A 14,049-nucleotide genomic window follows, 5' to 3' on the forward strand; every position below is an offset into this window, starting at 1 on the left:
GGCCTCCCAAAGTGCTGGGATTACAGGCTTGAGCCACCGCGCCCGGCCAAAATTTGTGTTTCTAAAACCAGTAGTTAAATAGAATGTGACAGAAATTATTTACCATAATAATTTTCTATAAAATTATCTCATTATATAGGGTTCAAAGTTGAATAATCTATGAAAACTATCTTTTTCCCACTTCCACAAAGTTTATGACTTAATGTCCCATAACTTTTTGGTATGTTGATTGTTTTGAATTGTGGCTACATAATACCAGAACAATTGACAAATTCAAATTATTTCAGACATAAAGTCCGCACAGTTCTCTGATACCATGGAGCCAAAATATGTTCATTAACTCATTCTTGCTCCATTAGTGGTGAACAGGTAAAGATTTAGCTGCCTATTACTATATATTTTATGTCTCATTTTGAAAAGCAATCTGGGTCCAGCTTGGTTTAAAATATATCTCAATACGAAAAAAAAAAAGTTCTTTTTTAGCTGAAAAAATATCTCAATATATTTAAAGACTTGGAAACAACAATAAGAATTAGTGTATGAAACTTTTTCTTTAGACCAGTAATACAATGGTAATTTTATGTTTAGCTCAGTTTACATTGTGGATTAATGCCCGTAAAGTCCTAAAGTGAATGTTACCTTATTATCATCCTATCTGTGTTGATCAGGTCAGTGTCTCATAAAGTCCTTCTTGGGTGGAATCTTAAGTCTCCATTCATAATATCGCTTTTCTGTTTTACTTCTTTTCAGGTTTTCTGAAAATAAAATAACATTAATATTTTATTTCAAAATCACACGTTACACATTCCAAGAAGTTGAGCTAAACCTTGAATCACTAAATGAATGGATTTAGTTGCTAAGGCAGCAAATACTTATGGCTAAAATGAGACCAAATTTTTTTCCCTGTGCAAGTATTAGGTCAGCTAATTACAATGCTGGGGAGAATTTTGTTCCTAATTTTGAAATGATTCATTTATTTCATGTTTATGGAATTTGTGATCTTAATTTCTATGCAGTAAATATGCTTTCAGCATTGTCTTCATTTTTTTAACATTAATTCTATATTTAAAGGAGTCTGTGCTCTGATTTTTTAAAGATTTTATAACAAATTTACATATTTTTATATCTCTGTTTCTGTTCCAAAGGACTCAAGAGAGAAAACAATTAAGAACATACTTTTAATAGAAATAGATCTATTCATTTGCACTAATAAAAAAGTATCTAAATTTCTCATATATATTAAATAAATTCAGTTACCAAAATTCCTTGAACAGAAAATGCTTATAGTTTACTTATTTAATTTATTTCCTCCAATCTAGACTTTCTCACTTTTGAATATGTTGGTTTGGTTAGGCAGCCTTTTGTTTCGATAAAAATAATCCTATTTTATCAGTAGCTTATAACGTGAATAAAGTGATTTCAGAATAACAAAAACCAAAGAAAAGCAGTGTGGCACAATGACAAAGCTCAGTTATATCTTATTTCGTTTCAAAAGAGCATACTCAGATTCAGAATTGAAACAGTGGTACTCCCTGTAGTGCTATTATTTAAAGATGAATTGAAATAACTTAATAACTTTTAAATTGTAACCAAAAAGCTGACTTAAGTCAATGTAAGTGAAAGTGTGACCATAGAAACTACTAAACCCGGCCGGGCGCGGTGGCTCACGCGTGTAATCCCAGCACTTTGGGAGGCCGAGGCAGGCGGATCACGAGGTCAGGAGATCCACACCATCCTGGCTAACACAGTGAAACCCCGTCTCCACTAAAAATACAAAAAAATTAGCCGGGCTTGGTTGCGGGCATCTGTAGTCCCAGCTACTCGGAGGCTGAGGCAGGAGAATGGCGTGAACCCGGGAGGCAGAGCTTGCAGTGAGCCAAGGTCACACCACTGCACTCCAGCCTGGAGGACAGAGCGAGACTCCGTCTCAAAGAAAAAAAAAAAAAAAAAAACTACTAAACCCACTTTAGAGATGATTGAGGTTCTAACATTTCTACTGAAGAGCATGGGAGAGAACTAAGAAGACAGTCAAAGCCCAAGATGATAGAATAACAAACAGATGCATCTTTGTTAGAAGACTAAACGATGTCACAAAACTCTATTATAAAACCTTTCAACTTTACCCGTAGGAAGATACGCAGGCTTCCACTCAGAGCCCATTTATTCATATTTTACAGTTCTACCATTTTTCTGTTCTAATTTTCTAGGCCACTCAATTTTTTAAGCAATAAAATAGTCATGAGCGGTGAGGGTGGGGAGACTTTAGACAGGTAATCTGAGAGCAAGAAGTGATATTATTTGACAATAAGAGAAAAGCTGTAAACAGCAGCCTGAGAACATGAAATGCACAGTGGTCTAGTACCATTTTCTAGAGGTCAAAACCCCTATCTCACCAACACGGTCCCTCAAGTTAGCGCTATATTTCAGCATGATACAGTAACTGACACACAGAAAAAAATGATTTTCAATTATTTAGGAAAGTTAAACTGTGGCCCCTATAAAAGCAGAAAAGCAATTGCTATTTTTTAAGCAGGTAATCTCACAACACATATACAATTTTTTAATGGTACCTAAAGAGTACATTATAAATGGGAATTCCATTTATGTCTAATATCTTATCCCTCCCCCTCTCACCTTCAGTAATACTGGAGAAATGAGGTCAGAGAGTAAAATTAAATTCAAAGCATTTGATTTATTTTTAAAATTATTAGCCATAAGTAGCTGGACATTTGTAGCACTTGTCCACTGCCAAATGTAAATTCATTAGTACTGAGTGTTTCCTGATTTAGCTCCAACAAGAAATATGCAGCAATTAGGTTATGGTTGAAAAACCAGTGTGTGCTCACTCTAAAGTCACTGTGTCTGCAGATTTGTGATTCAGAAAAGGAGAAGCCATGTCTCATGGGACCCCCCTACTCCCAACCTTGGCCAAGATACTTGTAGACATTCTGCAGTGTTTATACAAGCTAGCTCTAGGCAAGCTGGCTAGGAGTATGATCCTCAAAAATAAAGGTAAGCACTGGCAAAGAAATTGTGCGGTGAAAGCAGGTTATTGAATTTCCTTTCTCAAATGCTTACTAACCTTGAGTCCAGAAAAGATAGCTGTGCCTGCTGTATCCCTGAGTCCACGGTGCCAGATGATGAGAAAGGCCACCACTTATGTAGATACAGCTCAAGAACACTCACAACATAGGTTGCTAAGGAAAATCTATAGATGGTTTTGAAAATTCGTCATGTAGTGTAAAGAGCTAAGTTTACAGCCACTTACTGAACACAGAAATTTGCACATAAAATGATATTGGAAAACCAGTTCTCTGAATCTTCTGTTAAGTATAGACTGTAAAGCTAGCCAGGAGAGCTTAACATCAGTTTTTAAGGTGGAGTTAATAAAATTCAAAGCCAACACTATGGTTGTATCTTGATTTTCATACTAAATATGCTCTTTAATAGAGTGTGCAAATAAGACATATAGTTTAAGGCCACGGTGACTTATATTTTTAAAAACATTCCTTTATCCTCTATCACAGGGAATCTTTAATTTAATTTCCTTGCCATTACATTTGCTAAACAGTATACCTAATGCATCTAACAGCTTCACACCCAGACCCCGTGAACTGCTTGTTGACAGCAATTGTCTGGTTTTTTGAAGTGCTCTTGTGCATTCTTATATCACTGGGTCCAAAATGAGTGATCAAAGAGCAGGCAAATGCACCCATTTGTATTTTAATCTTAGACATTCAAGGAAAGACCTAAAAGCAGAGGGCCAAGGGTCGTGAGATGAAGAGAGGAAGCAAAGGGAGATTGTAAGCAGTGGTGTTAGGCTTCTTTGGATGAGTTTCATTAGGAACATTAATTGATTTCTCCTTGATCATGAATATTTGGGTCATGCTCAATTTCATACCTGAGTGTTGAAAAGGAAGAGAAGGTGGAAATAATTTCAGTGCTAGAAATAGGGAATAAAAAATTGAAAACAATAAAGAACAACAACTTTGAGACCAGGCATGGTGGCTCAAGCCCTGTAATCCCAGCACTTTGGGAGGCCAAGGTGGGCGGATCACCTGAGGTCAGGAGTTTGAAACCAGCCTGGCCAACGTGATGAAACACCGTCTCTACTAAAAATACAAAAATCAGCTGGGCATGGTGGCGCACTCCTGTAATCCCAGCTACTCAGGAGGCTGAGGCAGGAGGATTGCTTGAACCCGGGAGATGAAGGTTGCAGTGAGCCGAGATCGTACCACTGCACTCCAGTCTGGGCAACAGAGCTAGACTCCATCAAAAACAACAACAGCAACAACAAAAAGACAACCACTCTGATAATTTTGGTTCACCATTAATATGAGTACTATTTAGTACTATAAGTCAGATACATAAAACTAGAGATTTTTCTGTTACGTTTCCTGGAGGCATGGCATTCCTTCCATCACCGTTAGTGGAATTCTGCCAACACGTTTTCTTACTGGTTCATCTCAAATCACAGCATTTTACTTTTTATTTTTTGCCTTATTGTAAGCATTTAGTTTAACATGAATGGTAAAACATATATGCAATATGCACACATTTCTATTGACTTTCTTTTCTTTATTTCTTTTTCTTTTCTTTTTCTTTTTTTTTTTTTGAGATGTAATTTTGCTCTTTGTTGCCCAGGCTGGAGTGCAATGGCGTGATCTTGGCTCACTGCAACCTCAGCCTCCGGGGTTCAAGTGATTCTTCTACCTCAGCTTCTCAAGTAGCTGGGACTACAGGTGCCCACCACCACGCCCAGTTAATTTTTTGCATTTTTAGTAGAGTTAGGGTTTCATTGTGTTGGCCAGGCTGGTCGCGAACTCCTGACCTCAGGTGATCCGCCCGCCTCGGCCTCCCAAAGTGCTGGGATTACAGGCATGAGCCACCGCAGCCGGCCTGACTTTATTTTATAGTCTATCCATTTACATATACACAATGTTAAAACAAAAGAAAGAAAGGAAGAAGGAAGGAAAAGAGAGAGGAATGGAAGGAGAGACGAAGAAACTTGCCAATTTGTAGAACAGACCAAACACAAAATGTTCACAGCGAGGCCCAGATCAAATTTCAGACTACGACGAATTAAAAAATATGTGAAGTAGATGTGAAGAAGTGGTTGAGAATGAAAGTAAAACAGATTAAGAAAAAAATCAACAGTAGGTTGGATGCTTCCAGAGGTCACTAGAAATGATACTGAAAGGTTGATCAGTTTCCCTTTTTACTCCTTCCCCAAACCGTATACATTTTTTAAACATAGAAAAATGTATATCCAATCTGTTATTACTTAGATTTTAAACATTTTATACTGTGAGATTCAGACTTAGACTCTGTATTGATTTTTGTTATTGTTTCTTGGCATCATTCTGTCATTTGGTAGAGATGCTTGTACCTATTTTGTTGCAAAAGGACGTAATTCAATGTAAAAATGAAATCATATATACTCTGGCATAAACAGAAATTGATGCAGCTACAAATCCTAGTACTGAGAATGTTGGCATAACACATTAATTGCAATTCTGAAATAAGTTATTTTATTTTAAGCAAGAAAAGGTCATCTCCACATGTATGACCTCTAAGGGAAAATTATAGAGCTGATATATCTTATTTTTAATAGAAAGCTAATGTGTTAGTTATTTTTAAAACTTATACTTCTAAGTTAAGCTTTTTAAAGAGATGCCACATCTTGAAGTCTCCTTATTGGAAGCTGATTTCAAATTGTTTGCATTACACATTTCTTTTCACTTGTCATCTACTAATGAGGTAGAACAGGTGTCAGTGACTGTGTATGCATAGTCAGGTGGTGAGTTATTTTGACTCCAGAAAAATGAGGTAGATCCATGCCATGTGAATGCATACATGATAAAGACTTCCTAACTAATATTTAGTTACCCAGTCCTATGGTCTGTGCTTTTTAGTAAAACTCAAAAAAAAAAAAAAAAAAAAACAAGTTTCTTAAAACAGCACTTTTGAAGAATTGGAAAACATTCTTGCAGACTCAGAGATATGTTGACAGTCTTCTAACATCAGCAATCTGCCAAGCATCTCCTGGTTTACACAGTACTTCTTTTCTGATTCTGCAATGAAGATAATGTTTTTCATGGAGTTCTGAAGCCCACATCGCACTCTGTCTTATAAACAAAGCTTTAGTGAGCTTTTACTATCATTCTTTCCTATTGACCTGATGTTGATGTTTTTCTTTTAACTTGGTGTTTTTCTCCCAAAGTTCTCTTTGGCTGGATACTTATTTTTAATGCTTTTCCTGGCTTGCCTTAAGAAGCTTTACCTCTTCAAACGTTCTGGCTCAGAAGTTAAACAGGAACTTTGCTCTTTATTCATTTTCATATAATGCCCCCAACACAGATTGACAAATTCTAAGGTATTCACTTTGAAGAAATTTGAATGTAGTCCTTAAAAATTTATGGTATACTTAAAATGTGCTGAATATTCTATTTCTCAGTGGTGCATAAGGATTTGAATATGACTTTTTTGTTGAATAAAAAGAGTAACTGTAATACATCTAAAAGACTGTGAAATATGCTGGGATAGAACTACCATTGCTTTGTATTTTTCTGGTCACCCTTAATATCTTTGTTAGATAATTTCACATTTACAGTATCACAGTGAGAAGAGAAGCATTATGCAGATCTTGAAAATAAATTAAGGAGAGGTTAGCTAACTTAGCCAGGAGCATTCAGCCATTTAGTGTTTCACCAGAGTAAGACTTCAGACTGGGTGTTTCTTCCATTAAGCTCAATATCCACCACTTAAAGGATCCTTACACATGGCTGCCTTTCAGCAATACAATCAGGCAGCTACTCACATGCTAACAGAAGCCATCTGGCATCAGAAGAGGAGGGCAGGCTCCGAGCATGAAACCATAACAGCTGTGTGACCCTGGGTAACTGGTCTGCCTCTTGTGGGCCTCAGTTTCCTTATCTGTAGCATAAATAAAATATGCACTAGAATCTGCCTGATGGGGTTGTGGTGAGGATTAAATGAGCTCATATGTGTAAAGAACAGAGAATAGTGTGTGTAACAAATATTTGTTATTTTTAATTGCTATTAGAATAATTGTGTAAATCCTAAAATCAAGTAAACAGAAAAATACAGAAACAGATGGAAAATGTGCATGCACATGTGTGTGACAAAAGAAAACTAATGATATTAACTCACTGGACGGGGATTCTTAAGGAAGCTTTTGCAGGGAGGGGAAGGAGAGGGCAAGGAAGCACATTTAAGATTTTGGATTCTCATTGTCCATGTTCCAGCTTCTATGGATTCCCCATCTCACCCCTCTGCCTGTACACCCTCATATATGATGCAATGAGATGCCTACCTTGTTTCAGCAGATACGCTCCAAGTACTCAACAAACACCAATTCCATTAAATAGGTACAAAGAGAAGAGTATAAAGACTAGCCTAATCCTAAATTATCAAAGACTATTTTTTCTTTTTTCACTGCTTCTTTGTTCTGTGAATCTTGAAAGCTTTTTATTAAAATTTTTATCAGTCTGGGAGAAATACTTTATCTCCTTGACTTTATTGGAAGGCCTTCAAAGGTAGATCTGGGTCATTTTTCTGTATTTCAGATACCTAGTGTATTTTCTAGAACATTGTAGGTGCTGAACAAATGCTTGTCGAGTGACTGTAAGAATGAATGAGGATCCAGCTTGGCTACTATTTGTGGAATTAGTGGAAAGGAGACGTGATAGGCACATGGGGAAGGGGTGAGTTAGAAATGGATAATGGGTTATACAAATAGAGTGCCAAAGGCAAACTCTGTTTCTCAAAGTAGTACATGTTTCATTATCATCATTATTATTATTAAAATTCACCATCTGATTTCCTCTAGGTCCATCCAATTTTGTTTAGTGCCTTAGCACAACGGCTATTTACATAAGTAATCATTACAAAATCATTTTATTTCATCACACCCCTGCCAACCTCACCTGTATTGTCACAGACACTCCGGAGCGTATCACTCCTGAGAACCCTGGAGGGTATCGTGCGTCCGAGGAGGCGCCTAGCCTTGTCCCCATGGAGTCCCTCTCCAGAGCATTACACTGCAGATTCGTAGGTGCCTCGTGCTCCAACACCAGCCGGGGCATTTTATTTTTTAGATCCATGATTTTAGCGGTTTGAAACCTAAACACAGAGCCGTGGTCAATCTCAGATATTCTTGTAGGTAACTGTTTGCTGGACCAACCACGAAAGCAGATCCTGGGCCCGGAAGAACTCCCAGGACAGACCTATGATGCCACTCAGCAGTGCAACCTGACATTCGGGCCCGAGTACTCCGTGTGTCCCGGCATGGATGTCTGCGCTCGCCTGTGGTGTGCCGTGGTACGCCAGGGCCAGATGGTCTGTCTCACCAAGAAACTGCCTGCTGTGGAAGGGACGCCTTGTGGAAAGGGGAGAATCTGCCTGCAGGGCAAATGTGTGGACAAAACCAAGAAAAAATATTATTCAGTAAGTGGTTTTCTCATCAGTCAGGGCCTGGAGGCCCAAGAAGTGAAGTGCATTCTTGTGATGGATATGGTCACTGTCCTCAGAAGGCTTTATTTTCTGATTTAAAAACTTTTCATTTTGAGATTTATTTACAGCTTCTTTTACTCGCAGTAGCCAGTCTCAGTGATCTGAGATTTACTGGGGAAAATGCAGATACCAGGGATTTCTTTGCAGTTTACATCTTTTAACAAATACTCGTGTAACTCAGATTCTGTCTAATTGAGACTCCAGGCAGGAGCCTATTCATTGCCTTTGGAAAGTTTACTTTCAAACTTCTCTTGCTAAAGTTATCAGAATATAAGTATTTAAATTCAGTAAGGAGGTAATAGCAGAGCTGATACATGTGGTCCATGTACATATTTGGTGAGCTCCAAATGGTCACTTTTTTCCCCTTGACAATAAGTTCATCTAAATTTAGGAGCTAAAGTAACTTATGGCTGCTCCGGGGAAACACATCTGCCACCATATACACAGTCCACTTCAGATCAGCAACTGCCCTGTTAATTTTCAAGACCTGAGTAAAATATGTGCTCGCTCTCAACCCACAAGATTTGCAAAGTCCCTAGAAGAGAATTATCGTGTGCCCATTGCCTGTATCTTTCCAGGGCATCACCCAGCCATGCACCATCAGAAAACCTGACACAGTCAGCCAGAGGCAATTCACAGATTCCCTCAGCAAAGCAGCTGATCAGATTCTTCCTTTCAGAATCTCTAAGCTCCCTCCCGGAATGTCTCCAGAGAAATAGACTTAGGTTGCCATAAAAGGGCTCTTCCTTCCCTAAGGGGTGTGTCTGCATGTATGGCATGAGTGCACTTCAGTATCTGTCACATCTAATTAGGAATTAAACCACGTTGGGTCCGGTACATTTATGCACGTCATGGAGTCGGTCACAGACAGGATGTGGGATGTCAACAAAGGGACCGCAGAGTTTTACTGCTAAACAGATGCAAACACAATTAAATAATGCCCAGTGCCATGCAGATCCTTCAGCATTATATTGTTTCAATAAAGATCCAAGATCAGAGTGGACAAAAAGTTACCATGGTTCAGTGATACTAACAGAGATGGACCAAATCAGAAGACATAATTTACAATGGCCCATAGAAACCAGGAGGTAATCTTTGTGGTGTGCTCAGTACTTAAGATGACACTTTCAGATCTTCTAGTGCTGGAGTGGGGGTCGTGGAAAAGATGGATTGCTTAACACTGGAAATGTATTGTATTTCCAAAGCATGATCATGTTAAATTCAGTGAAAATATAACTATGTCTGTGACAAAGTTTCTACTTTGTCGTTAAATGCAAGTGATTTCCAAATGCACATTTTGATTGTTTTTCTCTCATCTGAGTTGAAATATCTTCTATTTTCTATTTCAGACATCAAGCCATGGCAACTGGGGGTCTTGGGGATCCTGGGGCCAGTGTTCTCGCTCATGTGGAGGAGGAGTGCAGTTTGCCTATCGTCACTGTAATAACCCTGCACCCAGAAACAATGGACGCTACTGCACAGGGAAGAGGGCCATCTACCGCTCCTGCAGTCTCATGCCCTGCCCGCCCAATGGTACGCTGCTCCCAAGTGTCAGCAACCATCACATGCTACATGTCATTTGTATTCTAGCAATAATGAATACAGGAAGCTGGGGAAATAATATTAATCTTAGACTGCACAGTTCCACCAATATGCAGATCAATAACAAACACATATGTGAATTTTTTTTTTTTTTTGGAGACGGAGTCTCACACTGTTGCCCAGGTTGGAGTGCAACGGCACGATCTTGGCTCACTGCAGCCTCCGCCTCCTGGGTTCACACGGTTCTGCTGCCTCAGCCTCCCGAGTAGCTGGGATTACAGGTGCACACCACCACACTTGGCTATTTATTTATTTATTTATTTATTTATTTATTGTATTTTTAGTAGAGATGGAGTTTTACTGTGTTGGTCAGACTGGTCTCGAACTCCTGACCTCGTGATCTGCCCTCCTCAACCTCGCAAAGTGCTGGGATTACAGGCATGAACCACCATGCCTGTCCATATATGTGATTTTTAAGTTATTATTATAAGCAACAGAATATTCAGAGAACTGGAATAAATAATCACCATTTTGAACTCTATGTATGGGTAAAATCCATCAGTACTGTTGAGTAAAGAAACTGTGCAAAAAAAAAAAAAAAAGTTGCATCTTACCCTTAAAATTAACTATTTAAACCCACAAGAATATATCTAAGTTTCAGAACTGACAAGTAATACTGTAACATGTTTGTTTTCTAGGTAAATCATTTCGTCATGAACAGTGTGAGGCCAAAAACGGCTATCAGTCTGATGCAAAAGGAGTCAAAACTTTTGTGGAATGGGTTCCCAAATATGCAGGCGTCCTGCCAGCGGATGTGTGCAAGCTGACCTGCAGAGCCAAGGGCACTGGCTACTATGTGGTATTTTCTCCAAAGGTAACTACACACCAACTGTGCAGAAGCAGTAGGCGTACTGGTGGAAATTATTTGGTAGAATGAAGCCTGCGGATGCCAGATGTAAACAGCTATTAGTTTGGGGTCAGTTAGATTTTGGAAGGTTTTTATTTTCATCTCTATAACTTCTATATTTTCAAACTTTACACAATGAATAAAAATTGTTTTATAAACAGAACAAGTAAATGTTTTAAAAGCTATATTTAAAAGGTGTAACTCACTGTCAAGGAAGGCAAAGTGTGACCTTAACTTTAAAGTAACCATGAAAACAACTAGTATTTCCTAAGCACCATTGTAAAGCAGACTCTAAGGTAAGAAAACCTTTTCTATTTTTCTATGATTTACTTAAGAATTCCTTTGATGAGCCATGGAGATGGGTTTCAAGATCATATACTTTTGCCTGAGGCTTTTGAATAAGTCAAGAACCCTTAATATGAATCAATATCCCTCTAGTTACGTACGTTACAATATTTGTGTATGGAACGTGACTTATTTTTCACAAGTGAGCATTTTCTAAATCTATAGCAGAGTTTTATTCTTATGGTCAGTGTTATACAGCAATTTACACATTTATAAACAGTTGCTACATTTAAAATCACCTATGGCTGGGTGCAGTGGCTCACACCTGTAACCCCAGCACTTTGGGAAGCCGAGGCAGGCTTTCACACGATGAAACCCCGTCTCTACTAAAAATACAAAAATTAGTTGGGTGTGGTGGTGCATGCCTGTAATCCCAGCTACTCAGGAGGCTGAGACAGGAGAATCGTTTGAACCTGTGAGGCAGAGCTTGCAGTGAACCGAGATCATGCCACTGCACTCCAGCCTGGTAAGAGAGCTAGACTCTGTCTCAGAAAAAAATTACCTCTGAAACTTGGCCTTCAGATATTTATGACATATTATTGAAAAATAAGCTAATGTCCAATTTATGTAATTTTTTAAATATCATGTTTTATTAGAAAATAATGCATTTTCATTTAAAATATTACACAGAAGTAAAACATAAAAATCACCTGAAAATACCACCATCTACAGAGCTATTAACCTGATGAAGTATATTCTACTTCAATTCACACACACACACATTCACAACATACAGACATGCATAAAGAGTTTTCTATATACATACATATGGAATTTACAGGCTTGTTTATGTATATGAGTGTATATATATTATACTCACATGCACAAGCCACAATCTATGTACACACAGTTTTATAATTAGCTTTTAAACTATACACTAATCCCTTTATTCAAAATATATTCAGTCTCTTCCAGTAAGTCCATTCATCTAACTTCTCCAGACTCCTTTTTCTATACTAATTTGGTTGCCTCTATTTCAGTGTCTGACAGTTCAACGCACAATAGGGAATGCTCTCCAACCATGACATAGTTTTGAATGGCAAGTTTAGATTTTCTAATTTGTCATTATCATAACAACTATGCAACAAAGAAGGATCTTTGCATTCTCAAGCCTGCTCATATTCAGTTCTGCACACAAATGATAGTCCAAAACCCTAAGTCCAAAACACTTTTTTCTATCATAAAAAGCCAAGATAGTATCATGAGAATGTATTATACATACAAAAACGAAGATAAGTACCTTGTGTCTCTTGACACATTCAGAGGTAAGCTTAAGAGAGAAACTGTGTAACCTAGACTTATCGGAAATCTGCTGTCTGGCAATATGCCAAGGATTTTTCAGTTAGATACTTCCAGAAACTATGTTTTTTGGCTTTTTTCTTTTTTCAATGAACTGTCTATGCCCATCAAACTCAAAAAATCACAAATCAGACCTTACTAGTTGACCAAAGGAGCAAATACTGACGCACATGTTTCCCACTGCTAATGTGTTTGCCATGATTCAGGTGACCGACGGCACTGAATGTAGGCCGTACAGCAATTCTGTCTGCGTCCGGGGGAAGTGTGTGAGAACTGGCTGTGACAGCATCATCGGCTCAAAGCTGCAGTATGACAAGTGCGGGGTATGTGGAGGAGACAACTCCAGCTGTACAAAGATTGTTGGAACCTTTAATAAGAAAAGGTAATGATAGAACCTTTGCCTTTATATGAATTGAACAAAGCTTTAGACGCTTGCAAAATTGATAAAGGGGGTTCATATTACATCATAAGCTATGTGTACAAGGAGGTCTAACGTGGCTCTAGAAACACATTTTAAATATGAGAAGGAAGAGACAGGAGATGAATAAAACTCTGGTTGCTCAGGGATAACTCATGACGCCTCTGGAAGCAGATAAACTGCAGTAGCCATGGGAATCAATAGCTGGCAGAGTCGGAAAACTGAAAAGAAAAAGTGGGTGACAGTCCACTTTAGTGATATCTTGCAGATCTATTGTTATTCCTAAAACATAATTTAGATAAGGTTGGCTGGTTTCGATCTTAACTGTAGTTTCAAAAACAAATTCTTCTTACACTGTGTTTTCCTTAAGAAAACATTTCTCCTTGCAAAATGTAAGTTCATGGCAGTGGTGTGGGTAACAATCCTAGTGAAGTATCCTGGTTTATATCTACTCTCTAAAGAAATATATACAGCAGTGTCTGTCTCCTGCTTCCTCTTGTGGTCCTAGATTACACTTTTGCTTTAAATATTCAAGTTTATAAAGTACCAATTTCTGGCATAAAACATGCTATCAGGTAGGATGACTGAGTTGACTAGTGTCTGGTAAAATACAGGCTTGCTTTTCTTCCCAAACCACTCTTAGGCTAAGTGTTATTAGTCAAAGGCATCTGTATTCTTGATGTACATGCTCTGTTGTCTGTAATTTGAGAGTAATATGCAAACCAAATTAACAATAGGATTTATTAAAATAATTAAAAATGTTAATGTAAAAACTATAAATTTCCTCTGATGCGATTGGAAAATATATGTCTAAAAAATTTATTCTGAGTTAAAATAGGCGTTACTAATTCTATTTGCTAATGAAATAATTATTCACCCAATTGTGTTAGACCATCTATGTCAAAAACCCTGCATGCCCAATTATAGCCTGCATTTTTATATGTTTCAAAGGTATTAAACACCTTGGAGATGATCAGTCCAACCTTCTGTTTTAAAAGTGAGA

At 38.0% G+C, this 14,049-nt stretch overlaps 1 protein-coding gene across 2 annotated transcripts in view; it reads left to right on the plus strand.

The window, feature by feature from the left end:
• ADAMTS5 (ADAM metallopeptidase with thrombospondin type 1 motif 5) overlaps nucleotides 1-14,049 on the plus strand; it is a 51,516-nt gene that overhangs the window by 26,498 nt on the left and 10,969 nt on the right. For both annotated transcript variants that reach the window (XM_017856401.1, XM_017856411.1), the window contains exons 5-8: nucleotides 8,186-8,469; nucleotides 9,885-10,068; nucleotides 10,776-10,951; nucleotides 12,835-13,010. In XM_017856401.1, coding sequence (XP_017711890.1) covers nucleotides 8,186-8,469; nucleotides 9,885-10,068; nucleotides 10,776-10,951; nucleotides 12,835-13,010 — 820 coding nt within the window. The remainder of the gene's footprint in view (nucleotides 1-8,185; nucleotides 8,470-9,884; nucleotides 10,069-10,775; nucleotides 10,952-12,834; nucleotides 13,011-14,049) is intronic.

This window comes from Rhinopithecus bieti, unplaced genomic scaffold, assembly GCF_001698545.2.
Source record: "Rhinopithecus bieti isolate Rb0 unplaced genomic scaffold, ASM169854v2 scaffold_1295, whole genome shotgun sequence".
Classification (NCBI taxonomy): domain Eukaryota; kingdom Metazoa; phylum Chordata; class Mammalia; order Primates; family Cercopithecidae; genus Rhinopithecus; species Rhinopithecus bieti.